This window comes from Seriola aureovittata, chromosome 20 (genome assembly GCF_021018895.1).
Source record: "Seriola aureovittata isolate HTS-2021-v1 ecotype China chromosome 20, ASM2101889v1, whole genome shotgun sequence".
In the NCBI taxonomy this organism is placed as follows: Eukaryota; Metazoa; Chordata; class Actinopteri; order Carangiformes; family Carangidae; genus Seriola; species Seriola aureovittata.
The window spans coordinates 13,763,346-13,787,415 of record NC_079383.1 but is presented as its reverse complement, the minus strand read 5'-3'; the positions used below and the strand labels follow the sequence as shown (position 1 = coordinate 13,787,415).

Below are 24,070 nucleotides of genomic sequence, written 5' to 3'. Positions count from 1 at the left end.
CATACTATACTATGACATTTTTGGGCATTTTCATGCCATGTTATACTATGATGTTTTTAAACCTTTTAATACAATATTATACTATGACGTTTTTTGAAAAATTATGCCATACTATACTATGATGTTTTTTGAAATTTTATGTTATACTATATTATGATGTTTTTTGACATTTTATGCCAGACTATACTATGACGTTTTTTGACTTTTTATGCCATATTATACTATGACGTTTTTTGACATTTTATGCCATAGTATACTATGACGTTTTTTGACATTTTATGCCATACTATACTATGACGTTTTTTGACTTTTTATGCCATACTATATACTATGATGGGTTTTTTTTTTTATTTTTAGGCCTTACTATACTATGATGTTTTTTGACATTTTATGCCATACTATACTATGACATTTTCTGACATTTTATGCCATAGTATAGTATGGCGTTTTTTTTAAATTTAGGCCTTACTATACCATGACGTTTTTTGACATTTTATGCCATACTATACTATGACATTTTATGACATTTTATGCCATACTATACTATGACGTTTTTTTGACATTTTATGCCATACTATACTATGACGTTTTTTGACATTTTTATGCCATACTATACTATGATGTTTTTTGACACTTTTATGCCATACTATACTGTGACGTTTTTTGAAAATTTATGCCATACTATACTATGATGTTTTTTTTTAGATTTTTAGGCCTTACTATACTATGATGTTTTTTGACATTTTATGCCATATTGTACTATGACGTTTTTTTTTTTTAGATTTTTAGGCCATACTATACTATGACGTTTTTTGAAAATTTATGCCATACTATACTATGACGTTTTTGTGCCATACTATACTGTGACATTTTTTTTTACATTTTTAGGCCTTACTATACTTCGATGTCTTGATGCTTTAATATGATGTGCTATACAGGGAGAAACAATAGCACACTGTTTAGAACTGTTGCTTTGTAATAAGAAGGTTGTGAGTTCAATCCCAGGCTGAGTAATTTCTTTGTAGAGTTTGTATGTTCTCCCAGTGCGCACATAGGTTCTCTTGTGCGAAGACATGCATAATAAGCTAATTGGCAACCCTAGCTGATGTTTTCATTCTATGACATTTTTTGAAATTTTTATGCCATACTATACTATGACTTTTTTAAATGTTACGCCAAGCTAAACTATGACATTTTTGGGCATTTTTTGGACATGTTTCAGGAGAAACAATAGTACAGTGGTTAGCACTGTTGCTTTGCAATAGGAAGGTCATGAGTTCAATCCCAAACTGAGAAATTTGTTTGTGAAGTTTGTGTGTTCTCCCAGTGCCCATATCGCTTCTTATCTCCAAAGACATGCAGAATAGGTCAATTGGCAACGCTAACTGGTGTTTTTTGAAATTTTTATGCCATACTATACTATGACATTTTTGGGCATTTTCATGCCATGTTATACTATGATGTTTTTAAACCTTTTAATACAATATTATACTATGACGTTTTTTGAAAATTTATGGCATACTATACTATGACGTTTTTTAAAATTTTATGTTATACTATACTATGATGTTTTATTACCTTTTTATGCCATACTATACTATGACGTTTTTTGACATTTTATGCCATACTATACTATGACGTTTTTTGACTTTTTATGCCATACTATACTATGATGGTTTTTTTTTTGATTTTTAGGCCTTACTATACTATGATGTTTTTTGACATTTTATGCCATACTATACTATGATGTTTTTTGACATTTTATGCCATACTATACTATGACGTTTTTTGAAAATTTATGCCATACTATACTATGACGTTTTTTGAAAATTTATGCCATACTATACTATGATGTTTTTTTTTTTACATTATTAGGCCTTACTATACTATGACGTTTTTTGACATTTTATGCCATTCTATACTATGACGTTTTTTGACTTTTTATGCCATACTATATACTATGATGGGTTTTTTTTTTATTTTTAGGCCTTACTATACTATGATGTTTTTTGACATTTTATGCCATACTATACTATGACATTTTCTGACATTTTATGCCATAGTATAGTATGGCGTTTTTTTTAAATTTAGGCCTTACTATACCATGACGTTTTTTGACATTTTATGCCATACTATACTATGACGTTTTTTGACATTTTATGCCATACTATACTATGACGTTTTTTGACATTTTATGCCATACTATACTATGACGTTTTTTGACATTTTTATGCCATACTATACTATGATGTTTTTTGACATTTTTATGCCATACTATACTGTGACGTTTTTTGAAAATTTATGCCATACTATACTATGACGTTTTTTTTTAGATTTTTAGGCCTTACTATACTATGATGTTTTTTGACATTTTATGCCATATTATACTATGACGTTTTTTTTTTAGATTTTTAGGCCATACTATACTATGACGTTTTTTGAAAATTTATGCCATACTATACTATGACGTTTTTGTGCCATACTATACTGTGACATTTTTTTTTACATTTTTAGGCCTTACTATACTTCGATGTCTTGATGCTTTAATATGATGTGCTATACAGGGAGAAACAATAGCACACTGTTTAGAACTGTTGCTTTGTAATAAGAAGGTTGTGAGTTCAATCCCAGGCTGAGTAATTTCTTTGTAGAGTTTGTATGTTCTCCCAGTGCGCACATAGGTTCTCTTGTGCGAAGACATGCATAATAAGCTAATTGGCAACCCTAGCTGATGTTTTCATTCTATGACATTTTTTGAAATTTTTATGCCATACTATACTATGACTTTTTTAAATGTTACGCCAAGCTAAACTATGACATTTTTGGGCATTTTTTGGACATGTTTCAGGAGAAACAATAGTACAGTGGTTAGCACTGTTGCTTTGCAATAGGAAGGTCATGAGTTCAATCCCAAACTGAGAAATTTGTTTGTGAAGTTTGTGTGTTCTCCCAGTGCCCATATCGCTTCTTATCTCCAAAGACATGCAGAATAGGTCAATTGGCAACGCTAACTGGTGTTTTTTGAAATTTTTATGCCATACTATACTATGACATTTTTGGGCATTTTCATGCCATGTTATACTATGATGTTTTTAAACCTTTTAATACAATATTATACTATGACGTTTTTTGAAAATTTATGGCATACTATACTATGACGTTTTTAAATTTTATGTTATACTATACTATGATGTTTTATTACCTTTTTATGCCATACTATACTATGACGTTTTTTGACATTTTATGCCATACTATACTATGACGTTTTTTGACTTTTTATGCCATACTATACTATGATGGTTTTTTTTTTGATTTTTAGGCCTTACTATACTATGATGTTTTTTGACATTTTATGCCATACTATACTATGATGTTTTTTGACATTTTATGCCATACTATACTATGACGTTTTTTGAAAATTTATGCCATACTATACTATGACGTTTTTTGAAAATTTATGCCATACTATACTATGATGTTTTTTTTTTACATTATTAGGCCTTACTATACTATGACGTTTTTTGACATTTTATGCCATTCTATACTATGACGTTTTTTTGACATTTTATGCCATACTATACCATGACGTTTTTTTTTTTTGATTTTTAGGCCATACTATACTATGACGTTTTTTGATATTTTATGCCATACTATACTATGACGTTTTTTGACTTTTTATGCCATACTATACTATGACGTCTTTTGACTTTTTATGCCATACTATACTATGATGGGTTTTTTTTAGATTTTTAGGCCTTACTATACTATGATGCTTTTTGACATTTTATGCCATACTATACTATGACGTTTTTTGAAAATTTATGCCATACTATACTATGATGTTTTTTTTTTACATTTTTAGGCCTTATTATAGTATGACGTTTTTTGACATTTTATGCCATACTATAACGTTTTTTGAAAATTTATGCCATACTATACTGTGACATTTTTTTTTTTTACATTTTTAGGCCTTACTATACTTTGATGTCTTCATGCTTTAATATGATGTGCTATACAGGGAGAAACAATAGCACACGGTTTAGAACTGTTACTTTGCAATATTAAGGTTGTGAGTTCAATCCCAGGCTGAGTAATTTCTTTGTAGAGTTTGTATGTTCTTCCAGTGCGCACATAGGTTCTCTTGTGCGAAGACATGCATAATAAGCTAATTGGCAACCCTAACTGATGTTTTCATTCTATGACATTTTTTTCGTTTTTTGTTTAGAAAATTTATGCCTTTCTATACTATGACGTTTTTTGACATTTTATGCCATACTATACTATGACATTTTATGCCATACTATACTATGACGTTTTTTTGACATTTTATGCCATACTATACTATGACGTTTTTTGACATTATTATGCAATACTATACTGTGACGTGTTTTGACATTTTATGCCATACTATACTATGACGTTTTTAAACCTTTTTATGCCATACTATACTATGACGTTTTTTGAAAATTTATGCCATACTATACTGTGACGTTTTTTGAAAATTTATGCCATACTATACTATGACGTTTTTTTTTAGATTTTTAGGCCTTACTATACTATGATGTTTTTTGACATTTTATGCCATATTATACTATGACGTTTTTTTTTTTTAATTTATAGGCCATACTATACTATGACGTTTTTTGAAAATTTATGCCATACTATACTATGACGTTTTTGTGCCATACTATACTGTGACATTTTTTTTTACATTTTTAGGCCTTACTATACTTCGATGTCTTGATGCTTTAATATGATGTGCTATACAGGGAGAAACAATAGCACACTGTTTAGAACTGTTGCTTTGTAATAAGAAGGTTGTGAGTTCAATCCCAGGCTGAGTAATTTCTTTGTAGAGTTTGTATGTTCTCCCAGTGCGCACATAGGTTCTCTTGTGCGAAGACATGCATAATAAGCTAATTGGCAACCCTAGCTGATGTTTTCATTCTATGACATTTTTTGAAATTTTTATGCCATACTATACTATGACTTTTTTAAATGTTACGCCAAGCTAAACTATGACATTTTTGGGCATTTTTTGGACATGTTTCAGGAAAAACAATAGTACAGTGGTTAGCACTGTTGCTTTGCAATAGGAAGGTCATGAGTTCAATCCCAAACTGAGAAATTTCTTTGTGAAGTTTGTGTGTTCTCCCAGTGCCCATATCGCTTCTTATCTCCAAAGACATGCAGAATAGGTCAATTGGCAACGCTAACTGGTGTTTTTTGAAATTCTTATGCCATACTATACTATGACATTTTTGGGCATTTTCATGCCATGTTATACTATGATGTTTTTAAACCTTTTAATACAATATTATACTATGACGTTTTTTGAAAATTTATGGCATACTATACTATGACGTTTTTTTAAATTTTATGTTATACTATACTATGATGTTTTATTACCTTTTTATGCCATACTATACTATGACGTTTTTTGACATTTTATGCCATACTATACTATGACGTTTTTTGACTTTTTATGCCATACTATACTATGATGGTTTTTTTTTAGATTTTTAGGCCTTACTATACTATGATGTTTTTTGACATTTTATGCCATACTATACTATGATGTTTTTTGACATTTTATGCCATACTATACTATGACGTTTTTTGAAAATTTATGCCATACTATACTATGATGTTTTTTTTTACATTATTAGGCCTTACTATACTATGACGTTTTTTGAAAATTTATGCCATACTATACTATGATGTTTTTTTTTTACATTATTAGGCCTTACTATACTATGACGTTTTTTGACATTTTATGCCATTCTATACTATGACGTTTTTTTGACATTTTATGCCATACTATACCATGACGTTTTTTTTTTTTGATTTTTAGGCCATACTATACTATGACGTTTTTTGATATTTTATGCCATACTATACTATGACGTTTTTTGACATTTTATGCCATACTATACTATGACGTTTTTTGACTTTTTATGCCATACTATACTATGATGGTTTTTTTTTAGATTTTTAGGCCTTACTATACTATGATGTTTTTTGACATTTTAAGCCATACTATACTATGACGTTTTTTGAAAATTTATGCCATACTATACTATGACGTTTTTTGAAAATTTATGCCATACTATACTATGATGTTTTTTTTTACATTTTTAGGCCTTACTATACTTTGATGTCTTCATGCTTTAATATGATGTGCTATACAGGGAGAAACAATAGCACACGGTTTAGAACTGTTACTTTGCAATATTAAGGTTGTGAGTTCAATCCCAGGCTGAGTAATTTCTTTGTAGAGTTTGTATGTTCTTCCAGTGCGCACATAGGTTCTCTTGTGCGAAGACATGCATAATAAGCTAATTGGCAACCCTAACTGATGTTTTCATTCTATGACATTTTTTTCGTTTTTTGTTTAGAAAATTTATGCCATACTATGCCATGATGTTTTTTTTTTTAATTTTATACTATGACGTTTTTTGACATTTTATGCCATACTATACTATGACGTTTTTTGACATTTTATGCCATACTATACTATGACGTTTTTTGACATTTTATGCCATACTATACTATGACGTTTTTTGACATTATTATGCAATACTATACTGTGACGTGTTTTGACATTTTATGCCATACTATACTATGACGTTTTTAAACCTTTTTATGCCATACTATACTATGACGTTTTTTGAAAATTTATGCTATACTATACTATGACGTTTTTATGACATTTTATGCCTTACTATACTATGACGTTTTTTGAAAATTTATGCCTTACTATACTATGACGTTTTTTGACATTTTTATGCCATACTATACTATGACGTTTTTTGACTTTTTATGCCTTACTATACTATGATGTTTTTTGACATTTTTATGCCATACTATACTATGATGTTTTTTTTTACATTTTTAGGCCTTACTATACTATGACGTTTTTTGACATTTTTAGGCCTTACTATACTATGATGTTTTTTGACATTTTTAGGCCTTACTATACTATGATGTTTTTTGAAATTTTTATGCCTTACTATACTATGACGTTTTTAAACCTTTTTATGTCATAATATACTTTGACGTTTTTAAGCCTTTTTATGCCATACTATACTATGACGTTTTTTGAAAATTTTATGCCATACTATACTATGATGTTTTTTTTTTACATTTTTAGGCCTTATTATACTATGACGTTTTTTGAAATTTTATGCCATATTATACTATAACGTTTTTTGAAAGTTTATGCCATACTATACCACGATGTTTTTTGACATTTAATGCCATACTATACTTTGAGGTGTTTTGACATTTTATGCCATACTATAATATGACGTTTTTTGAAATTTTTATGCCTTTCTATACTATGACGTTTTTAAACCTTTTTATGTCATACTATACTATGACGTTTTTAAGCCTTTTTATGTCATATTATACTATGACGTTTTTTTGACATTTTATGCCTTACTATACTATGACGTTTTTTGAAAATTTATGCCTTACTATACTATGACGCTTTTTGGCATTTTTATTCCATACTATACTATAACGTTTTTTGACTTTTTATGCCATACTATACTATGATGTTTTTTTTACATTTTTAGGCCTTACTATACTATAACGTTTTTTGAAAATTTATGCCATACTATGCCATGATGTTTTTTTGACATTTAATGCCATACTATACTTTGAGGTGTTTTGACATTTTATGCCATACTATAATATGACGTTTTTTGAAATTTTTATGCCTTACTATACTATGACGTTTTCAAACCTTTTTGTCATACTATACTTGACGTTTTTAAACCTTTTTATTCCATACTATACTATGACGTTTTTTTGACATTTTTAGGCCTCACTATACTATGACGTCTTCTTGCTTTAATATGATGAGATATATGGGGAGAGTCAATAGTACACTGGTTAGAACTGCTCCTTTGCAATAAGAAAGTTGTGAGTTCAATCCCAGGCTGAGATATATTTTTGTAGAGTTTGTATGTTCTCCCTGTGTGCGTGTAGGTTTTGTTGTGCGAAGACATGCATGATAAGTCAATTGTCAACCCTAACTGATGTTTTCATTCTATGATGTTTTTTGATATTTTTTTGCCATACTATACTATGACGTTTTTAGATTTTATGCCATACTATACTCTGACGTTTTTTGACATTATTATGCAATACTATACTGTGACGTGTTTTGACATTTTATGCCATACGATACATGAGGTTTTTTTTTAATTTTATACTATGACGTTTTTTTAAATTTCATGCCATACTATACCATGACATTTTTGGTCATTTTCATGCCATGCTATACTATGATGTTTTTAAACCTTTTAATGCAATATTATACTATGATGTTTTTGAAATGTTTATGCCTTACTATACTATGACGTTTTCTGAAATTTTATGCCATACTATACTATGACGTTTTTTGAAATATTTTTAGGCCTTACTATACTTTGATGTCGCGATGCTTTAATATGACATGCTATATGGGGATAAACAATGGTTAGAGCTGTTGCTTTGCAATAAGAAGGTTGTGAGTTCAATCCCAGGGTGAGAAATTTCTTTGTAGAGTTTGTATGTTCTCCCAGTGCGCACGTAGGTTCTCTTGTGCGAAGACATGCCCAATAAGCTAATTGGCAACCCTAACTGATGTTTTCATTGTATGATGTTTTTTGACATTTTTATGCTATACTATATTATGACGTTTTATGTCAAACTACAGTACGACATTTTTATGCTTTACTATACTACAATATTTTTTTACATTATTATGCTTTGACCTATGACAAAGCATCAAGTGGGTCAGCTGTTGAAAAAACAATGACAGAGAGAAGACTGAAACTAGTTATTTTAAGAAAGAGGATACTGAGGAGTGAAAGGGTGACTTATTCTATAATTTTAATAAAGAATTATAATAAAAAAATATATATTATGTCATAAAAAGGTCAAAAAACATCAGTTAGGGTTGCCAGTTGACCTATTGTGCATGTCTTTGGAGATGAGAGACGACATGGGCACTGGGAGAACATATAAACTCCACAACGAAATTTCTCAGCCCGGGATTGAACTCAGAAACTTCTTGCCATGTGCCAAACTATACTATGACGTTTTTTGACATTTCTATGCCATACTATACTACATTTAATCCCAGGTTGAAAAATTTCGTAGTGGAGTTTTTTATGCTTTGCTATACTATGATGTTTTTTATAGTGTGACATTTCCAGATATTTTTATGCCTTACTATACTATAATGTTTCTTGACATTATTATGCCTTGACCTATGACAAAGCATCAAGTGGGTCAGCTGTTGTGAGAGAAGCAATGACAGATGACAGAAATAAGAATGAAACTAGTTATTTTAAGAAAGAGGATATTGAGGAGTGAAAGGTTGGCTATGAAACTTAAAATCATTTTTTCTTTTACTTTCATTTTTTTTACGATTTGAAAAAAAAAATTCCCAGATGTCGACAAGAGAGGGACAAAGAAAAAAAAAAAAAGTTATATATCTGAGGATATGATTGATTTTGTGTTGGATCACCTGTGATGTAGAAGTGGATATCTAGCTGGTCTTTGCCTGCAGAGTTGGAGGCAATGCAGCGATACACTCCAGACACAAAGGCCTCTGCCACAGTCAGGACCCCCACTGTCTATGGAGAGCACAAACATCCGCATGAACAAACCAGCTCTTAGCACACTATGCAACACACACACACACACACACACGCATGCACGAACATTCATCAGGCTCATTACCTCTGCCACTGATGGCAGGAATCATATTTTCCATTGGCCCACTGAGTGGACAATAGGAGTCTCTGAGCCAGACCTCCTGCCCACTTCCAACACAGTAGGCAGCTCGACATGCAAACTGTTAACAGTATTAATTTAGGTGTGTGTGTGTGTGTGTGTGTGTGTGTGTGTGTGTGTGTGTGTGTGTGTGTGTGTGTGTGTGTGTGTCTGTGTGTGTGTGTCAGAGAGAGAGAGAGAGAGAGAGAGAGAGTGGAATTGGAGTGGAGTGGATATTGAAATTCGGTGAACTTTATTCAGTTTTTGTTAAAGACTCTGCTGATAATTGCAACTAAAATCTTTTTCCACAGTTGTACCTTGAGTGCTGTTGTGGTGACTGAAAAAATCTGTTACTAACCAATCATGGCTCCTCTGTCAGTCACAGTGTGTATCCCAGTGCTTTACCTACCTTTTTTTTCCCCTGAAGAACTTCCTGTCTGTGAGTAACACTCAGGATGTGGTTGTGTGTGGACGTGGCGGGGAGACTCTCTGTCACAGGGCGCCATAGGGAGGACGATGTTGGACACACACACCTTGAGGGAGGAGGATGCGGAGAGGGACAGGGATTCAGCTGTGTTGACACAAGTCATTTTACACAGCTTCCAGGTGTGTGTGTGTGTGTGTGTGTGTGTGTGTGTGTGTGTGTGTGTGTGTTTTTCACAGCTGTGCTCCGCAAGAGGAAGACAAGAACACCAGGGAAACGCCTTGATCGTTGCTGCTTGATCTTATCTCCATCGTCATTCATATAACCATCATCATCACCAATCCATTTTTATCAATAGCATCACATCCTCTTTCCCAGTCTAACAGGCTGACAATAGTGGATCTTTGCAGTGCTATGTAATGCTGGATTGTTCATTTATGGAGGATGCAGAGGTGGTATTGTCATCCTGTGGATCAGCTTCCTTCCATTCTTAACAAATCATCCCACATCTCCAGGACTCGAGTTCCTGTCCCTGTCAATGACTCTCACAAGTCTAAATCAATAGATTACACACCAGTGGAGCTGTGGGAACTGGAGCTTATGCAATATGCTCTGTGACTTATTTACTCACATCTCCTTAAGATGAAAAACTGAAATTGCACAGGAGCTGGGAAGGGACCTCAAAACACAATCAATGCTTGATCAGTAAAAAGGTGCATTAGAGGAGATGAAGATGCACTAGATATTTTATCTACTTACTATCTCTCAAAACAGTTATTAAGTACTGCTGAAATATTCAAGTATATTTGATCTAATTTGGGTTTGAATCAGCCTTTTCCTGTAAATGTAATGTAATGAAGAAGTAGCAAGATCATCTACATCTACATACAGTATGTATATATATATAAAAACATATATATACTGTGTTTTAAACAATTGGTCAATCAATGCTGATATTCTCAAGATTTAGAAAAAAACTGTGTAATCAGATTGATGCAACCAATGATTAGTTTTAATTAGTCATTAAACTATTGATTATTTTATTAATTATTCAACAAGTAATTAAGTCAGTTAAGTAGCCTAATGGAAAATGCCCATTACAGTAAGTTTTGTTTTCAGGTATCTCACTTTGTCTGAGAGAAAAATCAAATACCGTAAAGTATCGTGAATCCTCACACTTAAGCATTGTTTTTGACTGCAGTGGCCCAGGCTAAAATGATTAAATATATTTTTGAGTAATAGTTACTTAAATTGTTTAAGTAGAAAGAAATTCTGGGCTAACTCATGTCATACCACTCTGAAAAAATACTGTTGCATGTAAAAGTCCTACGTTATTATATAATCTACATGTATGTCATATTATTGGAATATTATTATCATTTTTATTATTAATTGATATTACTTTACTTTAAATAAGGCATTACTTTTATTCTATCTATCTATGGAGGAGAATAATGGAGGCAGATCTCATGATCCAAAGAATTCAGTTTCATTATTTAGACATCACCCATTTTCGTCATTGTAAACGATCATTTCCACAGTGTTCATTGATCCTCTGCCTGTTTATGGATGTGTCACTGCCTCTCTCTGCTCGCTGTCTCTGTCTGTCCTGATCTCCTCCCTGAGGTTGATTCCTCTCTGCTCCTTGATTGCCCTTCCTCTTGGCATCTAGATAATATGGAACCCACCCTGTGCATGACAGTTTGAGCCTGACACACACACACACACATACACGCACGGATGCCCACGCGTACACACACACACACACACACACACACACACACACACACACGTCACACACACACACACACGTCACACACGTACACATGACAACCATCAGACAGGTTGCGCCACCTAGCACTCCCATTCTTCCCGGGAAAAGCTTTCTCAATCAAAATGACACACATATGATTAGTTACATGGATGTAGGGACATAAACGTGGTTAGACACAGAAAATGAACACGTGCACACACACACACAGTCACACCACAGCCACATTCACACAGTGTGTGCCTGTCAACAGGGTGAGCAGCTGCCTGGAAATATGAATGAACTGCTCCAAGTTGTGTATCAGTGGGGGTCATCTCCTGCCTTTTCTTCCTGTCCTCTTTCTCCGCCTAAAATACACTTGTATACTGTCCCTGTCCGTTCCTGTCTCTACCCCAAAATAACCAGAGCTGTATAAAGCAATACACAAATATAAGCAAAGTTTAATGCAAAAACACAAACAACTGATACAACACTTCAGTACATCTTAACAGATTCATACAAAGTTGGCAAATATTGTCATTCGTCATATGTAAGTTAGTTGTATAAAATTATTAAATATTAGATTCATATATTACTCATAGAACATCTGTATACAAGGAATGGATCACATTGGGAGACACCCGTAGAATGGGACATGAACACACACGCACACACACACACACACACACACACACACACACACACACACACACGCTCACACAGATATTCTTGCACAAGCATGCACATGCTTATGCCAGCTTTACACACACACACGCACGCACACACACACACACACACACACACACACAGAAATGGACTTTACTAAGCACTCATTCTCTTAAAATGGCTTGTAGTATCAAACACACATCTAGATTTTTTAATTAATTTTCAATACAAAGACAAAAGGCTGTTATACTGACATCATTTGACACACAAACAGAAGACATTTTGACATGGGATGACATAATATGACAGAGGGCAGTCATAGTCTCTGGTCTGTGGAGACTTCCTACATGGTAGGCGTCTGCTGACCTTCAGTCTTTTAATAGAGAACTGTAGGCATCCCATAGTGAACAACACAAAGCTTGTCCTCTCTCTTGTTTCGCCCGTCCATGGTGAGCACATTTGACCTTCTACCGGTGGCTAAAAATCGGAACAGAAACTCACAGCTTTTGTGGATGTCAGAATCAGATCAGGGCTTGAGACAGGCACGGTTCATGCACCCATTATAGTACCACTCTAGGACACAAAAAACAAGCAAAGCAGCTCCAGAAATGTGGCTGGTGGATGGATGGAATTGCACTTCTTCTGGCTCAAAATGTCTGTGAAATGTAAAAAAGCATAAACAACTACAGGATGGCTAGGTGCGAGGGGAGGGCTGAAATGAAGGGAAATGAAGGAAATAAATAAATAAATGATCAGTAAAGCAGGTGTCCTTGTATCCTTAGTGATGTGGCTTATTTTTCTCCTTGTTTCCTGTGAGTCCTGGTCTTCACTGCTCAGCAGTGTTCCAAGTCACTTTCCTCACTTTCCACACCAGTATAGCAAGCACAGGATCATCACTTAGGATCACTGGTTATGTCACTGAGGGTTCTGGCTACTTTGCAGAAGCACTGATGAGTGTGTGGAGGGGGTGGGCTCCAGGGTAGGAGGCGATGGGGAGTTGTTCTTCTGTAAAGGTGGAGGATGCTGGGTTGGGGTGGAGGGCAGAGCTGGTGAGGGAAGGGGTAGGAAAGGTATGTGTCAGGGGCAGCAGAGATGGGGGAAGGGGTGGGGGGGCTCTCAAGAATAGATCAAGCTCTTGAGGAAGCGGACTGTGCCACGTTTGAAGACGAAGGGACAATCACGCTGCTGGGAAGCGTCTCACATCGGAGAGGAAGCCAAACAACGAGAGGAAAAGCGCTCTGATTTTCGCACAGGAAGCCCAGTGCGCCTCCTGCCCGGGCCAGATAAGAGCGCTGTGGTTCCCAGGGCCAGACCGAGGAGTGGACCCAGGACCCAGGCGTGAGGCCCCCCATCAGCCTGGCCCAGCCTGGTCCACTGTCCCTGGGCCTCCTCCAGCGCGGCGTCAGGCTCGCGGTGCAGCCGGGCTGCAAAGAACAAGGGCCTAGTGAGGATCCAGCCAAAAACTGGTCTAAAGAAACACACTCAAGACACTGAAGCAGAACCAGAACTAGAACCAGAACCAGAACAGAGCTTTACAAAGGACCATATGTCCACCAGGGTAAGACGTTACTTCAAGACCCCTTATTCAGCATTTATAAACATTTAATAGTTTATACCACACTATAATGTAGTTGTACGAAGCTGTAAGGACAGCTTTAAGTATTTACTTTATTTTCAACAATTAAAGCTTCTCCTGCGAGACATATTTCATTCTATTACAACTGTGCTTTACTATATCGTCATTAATTATCTGCTCTGTATCTGTACAGCAGCCTACACTTGTGGGTGCCAAAAGGACTATTTAGGATAATTATAGATAGTTAGAGTTGTTCATCAATACATTAGTAAACAAATGTTATAAACCAAGTATATCCTGCTTATGAATGCTAAATAGAGGGACTTAAAGTAAAGTAATAACGTCAGTCAGTACAGAGCCCAATGTAATGTGTTGCAACATTAGTGTGCTTTAAGCTGCAGCTTCCTTGTGCACCTTCTCAGTCTGCAGAAATCTTTTTCTTTTTGTTTGGAGTAGCTGCCTTTTTTTGTTGCGTGTTTGTGTAATTACTTACAGACTGGAATACATTTCAATTTGCAATCATTCAACTAATTGATCACACATTAGGTGGTACTGAGAAAAATGTTCCTCCATGTGTAGATTGCATGTGACATGATGAAATACAACAAATTTCCCAAAGATATTTGTTTTACCTCAATATCTAAATATATTGTCTGAATATGCAGCAGATAATCTAGGTAACAGGTAACATTTCTGCAGGATGAATAGTGTGTATCACCCTGTCCAGTTTCAGTGTGAAAGTGCCAGCTGGTCAACAACATTGCTCATGTACATTATGTAGATTACACTTGGCATTTGGCAGAGACGGACGGATGAAACCACAGCGAAGGCACCTCGGCATGGCGCCATGTGAGAGTGCCGGGGTTAAGGGTCAAGTACACCGATGATGTCAGTGTGTCTCGGAGGGGGAATAGAGTATGGGCGGCTGCTGTGGTTGCTCTCAGGTAATACTTAACCTTTCTGACTTGGTCATGAGCAACACAATAAGTGTCTGACCTCCAAGAACAACTCAATCAATGTTTCTGCCAAGTGCCTGCTTGAGTACTCATGCGCGCGCGTGTGTGTGCATCACTGGGTTGGGCCATTTCTCATGAGAACTTTATATATAGTGTGTGTGTCAGATATAAGAAAAAGCATCACAGGATGCAGTGTGCAATCACAATAATAAACAGGCCTCTCACCCTGCGTCCTGGACAGGAAATTCATTAAATCATAGCGTTTGATTTGGAAACCAACAAATCGTGACTGAGAGCACGGAACTGGCCTCTATTGAAGTGTGTTTTTTTCTCTGTCCTTTCAAGTCTGAGATACACTGTGTACTGTGTCTGTGAATGTACCAGGCACACACACACACACACACACACACACACACGCACTGACACATACACACAAAGCAAAGACTGCACATTTGTATGCACTTAAACAAACATATGGAAAGGGACACATGGACAGTGAGAGAACAAACATATGGGGAAAGAGTCGTACAAGCAAGCAAACATACAAACACAGACATGATGAAACACACACAAATTGTGGGCGCATATACACACAAATAAACACACACACATTTTCACACATTCCCGCACATGAAAGGCCCCCAAAGGCATCTGTTCTGGTTACAAGAAGGAAACGCTGTCTGAACACATGCTGAAATAGACAAAACATGTCTCGTTTTTCAAAAATCACACACACACACACAGACACACACCGCCAGATAACATAAAACAAACATTTTTTTGCACGGGTTTGTAACATATAGTGATATTATTTTTAGCCTTTGCAGTTCAAATAAATACCACGAATGGCCTCAAAAATGTTTTTTTTTCCCAAATCAACATGTTTTATATTTTTTGCTGGTTTTGCCTTCTGCAGTTTAATTTGATTAAAAATCTAAGTGTGTCAAATCAACCACAAATAATACAGAGAACTCAGTATGGATGTATACTCATGTTTACATGAACTATATTTGACCTGGTGTGAGCTTTGACACATTATGTGCTATTTTGTAAAGAAAGGTTTAAAGGTTTTTATACTATTCAATAGTGAAGTTTACTATAATTCCAGCTGGTATGGTAATATATCCAATATGGTAATACCCTCGGTAATATCCAAGGTGCAAGATATCATGATCTATGGATGGTTTACTGATAATCTTTGAGGCAAAATCTTAATGTGCACACTAGGCTGTATCTTCTGTGTCGTCTGGGCTACTTACAGGCCTTTGGATGGGCAGGGATGCCAGAGCCACTGGATGTGTGGAGGAGGGACTCCATGGGATGTGCAGTGCAGGGCTTGCCTGCTCCCCCGCGGCACAGAGCCTGGGTCCTGCAACGACACCGCTTTCTCCCCTATCTGAGGACTCACTGTGAAACAGAAAAGCCCACACAAACACACAGATACATGAGCAAAGTTTAATCCCTGAAGGGGGGGTGGGGCAGTTAGAGCTGAAGATGGCTGCTGGGGGATTATCTTCTTGTTTCTCACCGTTGACGGCAAGTGTGAGTGTGAGATTCTGGTAGAGTCCGTGTTCCTGGATTCGTACCAGGACAGTGTACTTCCCAGCATCCTCCTCTGCAACATCCCGGATCACCAGGGAATTCCCATCCATGTGGTATCGGGAGCATTGCTCTGCTGCCACCATGCCGTCCTTAAACCTGTCAGAAAAAAAACGAGTTTGGGAAAGTTAGGAATCCCAGTTTTAAGGCTGACCCCCGTGTGACCAAAGTTTAATGAGAGAGAAAACAATTTGGAATCATAATATTACAGAACGAATAACTGTGATGGCTAAATATGATAAACAATGTATCAGTGCTTAAACAAACATCATCAGGCTTTTCCTATCAAATGGTTCTGAAAGTTTGCCAGAGATTAAAACAGATTTATAAACATGCCTTATTTAGCCAATAACAAAGGGAGGCAAAAAAAAAAAAAAAAAGGGAGTGAAACACTACAGAGGAAACTCTAAACGTGATGAGGTGCGAACACAGAGGCACGGGCTTCTGATCTGAGGGCACAGGGTTCAGTGCGATCTCTTACCAGATGACTTCAGGGGCAGGGAATGCTCTTAGTTTGGGAGAGATTCTGTAAGATTTCTGTCCTGCTTGAGCCTCCATCACAGATCCATGTCTGGGCTTCAGATGGATAAATGGGCGGTCTAGAATTGAAGAATTGCATGGCCACATTCATGTTAGGTTGTGTAATCAAATGGCAAAGTTTGATCATTATTTTGACACCCTTGACAGTGATTCAGAGTCTGTGTCACAAGAAAACCTCAGAATGAAACTCACTTAAGATATAAATATATAAATGAGTAATCTGTACTGTTCCGTGGACGAATATCAGGGAGTTTTATTGGAGGACACTCACCATAGACAGTGACAGTGACTTTCTGTTGCTTGGTTTTTTCACCGCTGGTGACTCGGCATGTGTAGAGCCCTCGGTCTGATCGCTGGAGCTTCGGGATGGTCAGAATACTGTAGAACAACATGTGCGTTCTGTGCTTCAGGAGCCTCTTGGAAGTGAAGCCGGAGTTGTTAATCTGAAGATTAAGTGGGAGAAAAGCCAGACTATTAACACTGAAAGCTCACCTGTGTGTCCTTCAAATTTATTTTTGAAAAGCTGTGAACTCAAAGTGCTGCATCCTTTGACTGAATCTTTGACATTAAAATCAAAATAACTGGAGTAACAAGGCATTCACTCAGTAGCAACACGTATCTTAAGGCTGGTATGTTCATATACTGTATCTGTGTGGATATTTCTTATTACATATAATGATATATGATATTATTCTTAATACATATGATGTTACTTGTACTTTTTGGAATGTTTCTTAGTTTTTATAAGGCATACTTTGTAAAGGGTTAAAATTGTAATAGGACATTAATAAGTGGATTGCCAGGTTATGAATAATACGTCTGGCTGGTGCATATCCTCATCCGGCACCGTTTTAAACGGCCGCGCCCCAGGTGCCTTGGAAGGCACATACCATGAAATCTTTCGGTTTTGGTTCGATCCCAGCCGGGGACCTTTGCTGACATTTCCCTGTCTGTCTCTACTGTCAAACTATGTGGGAAAAATGCAAATAAGGCCAAATAAATTCATTTAAAAAAGAAGAGAAGAGGAGAAAAACTACTAAATCCATTTATTAACAACTTATTACAATTCATCTCCCCGGACTTGACTAACAGACAGTAAGAAACCCACAGACCTTTAATATTAATGTCAAGTCAGAAGTTATAAATTGTTGCTCTGCAGCATTGTTGTTAAAATTTAACAAGATGCTCTGTAGTTTCTGATGTACAGCCAAACCGTCCACAAATTGAGGAGTATTTGTGATAAGTCCTCCAGTCCAGCAAGTGCACGCATAGAGTTTTATGTAACTAATGATAAAGTCATTAGTTACAAGACATTCACTCCTAATGACATATACCTTATTAGAAAGCGGTAAAGTACTGCGATCACTGCAGATTGATATTAAAGGGAACGTCACATCCAACAATCCTTATCATAATCTCTTATGCTAATGTTTCTACTGACTATTACATGGAGGATGGTTGTTGCTTAAAGGCACGCTGGCAGTCCTAGGCAGGCACCTTTACCAGCCTGCTAGGTTACCATAGAGATATACTGTTCTCTGGGGGGTAACACATTAACACACTCCTGCCCAGTTTCTGTCATAGGTCATCTGTCATTTTAAAACTGTGCTTCTGCGGTCTCCACTCTAGTGCAGGTCTGACCTTTCCAGGGTAGTCCCAGGTGATGTTGACTCTGGTGTTCAACTCCCCAGTGGCAGTGCAGTTCAAGACCAGTCTCTTTCCCTTCAGAGCCTGCACAGGACCACTGCTGTTCAGATACACCTCCATGATGTTACTCACTGGGGTGAAGAGAGAGGGAGAAAAAAAGAAATATACAGAAGTCAGAGAGAACTGGGGTTTTTCCACTGATATCACTGATACACACCTACATGTTTACATGTGAAGTGTGTACTGCTGCAGAGCGCGTGCTTACCTGGTCTGTGTACAAAGTATTTCTGTGACATGTATGTCACGCCATCGGTGATCGTCTGGCAGAAGAAGAGGCCTATGTAATAGAAGGTGGGAGTTCGGATAGTGAAGCCCTGCTTGCTGTTCCAGATAATGTTCCTCTGGTCTGGACTCAGGCTGTGGTTGGGGAACTGTAGGAAGAGGGAGGAGAACAACACCCATCAAATATTTCACCATCGCTGTGAGAAAAGCAGCTCTGACACATTTCAATTACACTGAGCACATCTGAAATGACACATACCGGACGAAAAATTAGGCAACATCAGAGCCACAGATTACTCATTTTTATACACTATATATATATATATATATATATATATAAACTATTAAAATAAATGGGAATAGGGAAGGAATATGGTGATGTGATGGAAAGAAATAGGTACTGATTGCATGTGCATCATTTCCACAGAAAAATAGTCAATGCAGTTCCACAGAAAAATATATCATCTCTGTGACTCTAGAGGAACTTTCTGAAATATGAGAAAATAACCCTGATGATGTCATCTTAGCTTGGGCTAAGGATGTTTTTTTAAAAAAATTACAAACTAGATGTGTGCCGTTTGAAAGAAGTGGGCATTTAAGATTCAGGGAGGGTCTAATTAAGTACACTATTTAATTGCATTATGGTAATTGTAGGACCCAGTGTTTCTGGCATACCACCTCTTCTACTGCTTTGATTTTCCATCATTCTTTTTGAAATCTGCTTCTTTTGTGTCCTCGAACTTTATGGAATCACAATTTAAGTCAAGTTATCGTTAAACAAATGTCACATGCAAGTCTTTCAGGTGTCTGAATGTTAACCGTTGCATTGATATGGCATTTCATCATTGTCCTTTCAAAATTGTGCTTTTACATAGACCTACACGAGTCCTTGAAAAAAGGGCATGCAAGGTCTGTCCATTGCTGTCTTATTCGTTTCTTATTGTCAAAACTTAAGATGGAATGTTTTTCCATTAAAATGGTCACATTTTATTGTACAAACCAAAACAAATCTCAAAACCTCATTGCTCTGACGCAAATCCAAGTCTCAGGTCCACAGTTTTGATTGAGTCTTTACTGATTCTCGCTTGTTCTCTTCTTTGTTTTAATACAGAAGAAAACCAGGCAATGTTATTCAGTTGCAGAAGTTCATTTTAAACTGAGTATTACACAAAATGTGCAGTGGAGCGATGCAATAGGTGCAAAAATAGATTGGCTTGAAGAAATTAGCGTGGGGTTTGTGTGACTGGTTTCTTGTGCAACTGCAGATTTTTCTACTGCTGCTCAACTCAAACTCCTCTTGGGTTTAATCCTGGTTTGGACTTGTGTGTATAATGAACAGAGCCACTTCAGGTTAAAGGAAGAGTGTGGTAAGTCCTTTTTGGGACCAGTAAAATTTTTTGGTCACATGAAAAACTTCCTGAAGGAAATTCAAAATGAAGCTGACTATATTCGCACAGTGTTGGTTTTATAATCTAATTTCTTGGCTACCTTGACACGGACACTTGTGTAACTGTGTAACCTTGTTGTTTTCTTGGAGGCAGCCACAAGGAAATGTTACTGTGACACAGTGGAAGCCTCCCACCCACTCTCAAGGGAGCAGGTAGACCCCCCTCCTCCCCAATGCTTCCCACTCTTCCCTCCTCCCAAACTTACTGAAGCCCCATCGGAGTGCCCTTAGTGCCCTCTCTGCCCCTCTTACGCCCATCTCATAACCCTACATTGAGGCGAGGCAAAGGTGGAGGCGGTGGTGGAGGTGGAAACAAGGGGAGGAGTGAACGAGTTACGGGGAGTCAGGATATGAGAAACGTGACTCCAGTCGATCTCCTCGCATCCTGTTGCCGCAGGATATAGACATTTTGACTGGAACCCCAGGTCGACCCCATCATCCCGGACCTCCGGACTTGCTGGTCACTTTCACGGCCAGAGCGAGAGACAGCAGAGCCTCCTGGGTATTGTTCCCGCTGAGAAGGGTCATGTTAAAGATCCAAGCAAAGTGCTAAATCCTTCCAGGAAAAAAACACTCCAGAGGCTGTGACAGTGAGTGGATTCCTGGTTCAGACGGGCCAGCGCAGGTTAGAGGAGGAAGAAGGAGATGAAGGAAGAGGAGGAAAACTAATTTTAGAATAATTACCTTAGTGGTTCCAGGCATTTGGGAGGAGATGGAAGCAAGACAAAAACCTGTGTGTGTGTGTGTGTGTGTGTGTGTGTGTGTGTGTGTGTGTGTGTGTGTGTGTGTGTGTGTGTCTGTGTGTGTGTGTCTGTGTGTTGATGTCCAACTATGTGTGTTTTTTAAGATCATATTTAGAGTCTGGAGAACCAGTAGGATATGATATTCAGGGTCTTATTTGTCCTATAATGTTTTTGCACTTCCTGGATTCCAGATCCAGAACATTTCAAATTCCTAGACATTTCTTCTTGTTGCAGTTTTCCTCTTGTTTATTAGCCATGTTAGCAGCATTGATCTACCACTTTGGTCCAGACTGAAATGTCTCAAAAACTATTGGATGGATTGCCGTGAAATTTTATTCAGACAATAATGACTTTGATCATCACCTGACTTTTATATTGGCTTTAAGGCCCAATGTGATACAAACTAGGGGTAAGGAATTTGAAAGTCATCAGTTATTAGGGCAGACAGGGTCTAACATAGTTGCTTTTGAGTTGCATGATTGGAAGTGTAGGACCTGGCATTTTTAAACCGAATTACAATAGGGGCTAAAAGTCAGGAAATATCTGAGAGAGAAAAGGAATAAAAAACATGATTTTAAGCAATACCTACTTATTATTCCCCAATTGGATTGTCGAGTTCAGAGCCTTCTGCATGTTTAACAGCTACTCTATTGTAGTTACACCACAATAAGCTTCCTACAGTGACGCACAAGCCATCACATTATGATTGAAGAGAATGGACTGTACTTTGATCTGTCAGGGGCCAACAGTAGCTACCCTTGCTTCCTCCACCAGGCACACCAGCTGTTTAAAGCATCATTCGGGGGAAGCTGGCAGCCAGGATTCTTACTACAAGAAGTAAAGGTTGAGATGTGGGAAGTGCTCTTGGCTCGGGGCCAATGGGGCACTCCAAACGCTATGTCCTGTCTCCAGAGGTGACGGCAGTGTTGCCATAGGCGCCGCTTGATTGGAAAAACCCCGTAAAGAAAGAAGCATCTTTGATTGGTAGTTTTTCTTGAATATGTGAACAGACAGACACAATCTCTTCTAAGTTATGGACTTATAGACTGACCTACTATATATTGATTTACTATCACGGACACGAATGCATGAACTCAAACACACAGACATGCAGTCAGCAAGCACTCTAAATGCTCCTCTTTGCACTTAGTAACTCTGCCCACTCTCCCCCTCACTCAGCACTCAAGCACCAACACTCACAAACATATCCGCACACACTTTCACACATATCCGCAGACGGACATAAACAAACGGACACACACGCCACAGTGTAATGGCTGCCAAGATAAGAACAATGTGGCAAATGATCTGCAGAGGGACAGTGCATAGCGTGTATATGTGAGCCCTGATGGAAAAAACTGGGGCAAGTGATGATGTGAGGAGAATGTAAGTGTGGTGTGACTGGGCAAAGTGAGGCGTGAGTGTGTAGATACACGCACTACATGTAAAGATGATGCAGATCTCTGAGCTCCAACATGAATTTAAAAGACACTTAAATTGTCATTTCATTCATATTTGCACTGACCTTGACCAGTGTGGTGGTGACGTTGGGGTGTGTGACTCGGCAGGGGATGACCAGTGGCTCCTTCTCCCTCAGGTACAACACATCTGGGCTCATACCCGGATGTTCCACAAATGGCTGCTGGCTGTCTGAAACCCAAACACTGCGGTCAGGGACACATATGGTACAGATAATAAGCATGTAACATGAAAACATACAAAAAGACTACTTCTTTTTACACACAAATATCATACCACCATGCTTGTAGTTTTAAAGGGTCAGTTCATCTAAATTACCGAAAAACACGTTTTCTCAATTACCTCCAGCGGCACTTAGCCATGCACTAATAGTGGTTTTAGATTAGAGATAGTTGTAGTATATTATACTTTAGGGCTGCATTTAACTATTATATCCATTATCATAACATCTGCATTTTCTTGGCTAATCGATATTAATTTCTGCTTTCTGAAAAATTCCCACCACAGCTTCTCAGCATTCAAGCTGATGTCTTCAAATGTGTTGTTTTAAACTGCCAACAGTTAAAGAAACCAAAAATATTATATATGTGTTGATATAAAAGAGAGATAAGCAGCAAACCCCCCCCCCCCCCCCAAAAAAAAAAAATGCAGAACAAAAGATTGGAAAAGGACCGAAATTATTAATCAGTTATGAAAATCATTGTGAATAAGATTTCTACAGATCCATTTATATATTATTAATTTGATATATTCCTTGATCTGTGCGTGGGGGTAAATGGAACTATGTCTGTGGTGTTGTGTGCACAGAAATCTGACATTTAAGAAAATGAATAACATCTGTTTCCAGGAAGTGCCCATGTTACTCTGGATAATCCATGCCAACAATTACTGTAAACACTATTCCTAGGAAGAAATATTTCTTCACTAAGGAGTAATTCCATTGAAAGATGTCACACAGTTTCAGGAAAGATGAGATGGTGGTGTATCTTTAATGCTTTGAGCAACAAGCTCTCACTCACTTCCCCCGCATTGGCATGGACGCAGAAATCTAACAGACAAATCTCTCAACAGGGACTTATTACTGTCTGCATGGTGAGATAGGACTGTGTGCAAGGGTGTAACAGATATGTTTTATCTGCATTTTATCTATTTTTATGTGCGTAAAAACTGTACAAATGCAGAGTTTTATA

General features: G+C 37.1%; 1 protein-coding gene across 2 annotated transcripts in view; it reads right to left on the bottom strand.

Moving 5' to 3' along the window:
- flt1 (fms related receptor tyrosine kinase 1) overlaps nucleotides 1-24,070 on the bottom strand; it is a 45,551-nt gene that overhangs the window by 15,762 nt on the left and 5,719 nt on the right. Inside the window, exons 4-12 of one of the 2 annotated variants that reach the window (XM_056364869.1) lie at nucleotides 22,927-23,051; nucleotides 19,195-19,360; nucleotides 18,924-19,060; nucleotides 17,554-17,725; nucleotides 17,224-17,341; nucleotides 16,672-16,841; nucleotides 16,403-16,550; nucleotides 10,181-10,304; nucleotides 9,524-9,632 (exon numbers count right to left, since the gene is read on the bottom strand). In XM_056364869.1, the coding sequence (XP_056220844.1) occupies nucleotides 9,524-9,632; nucleotides 10,181-10,304; nucleotides 16,403-16,550; nucleotides 16,672-16,841; nucleotides 17,224-17,341; nucleotides 17,554-17,725; nucleotides 18,924-19,060; nucleotides 19,195-19,360; nucleotides 22,927-23,051 (1,269 nt within the window). The remainder of the gene's footprint in view (nucleotides 1-9,523; nucleotides 9,633-10,180; nucleotides 10,305-16,402; nucleotides 16,551-16,671; nucleotides 16,842-17,223; nucleotides 17,342-17,553; nucleotides 17,726-18,923; nucleotides 19,061-19,194; nucleotides 19,361-22,926; nucleotides 23,052-24,070) is intronic. The other variant, XM_056364870.1, reaches the window with a different exon arrangement.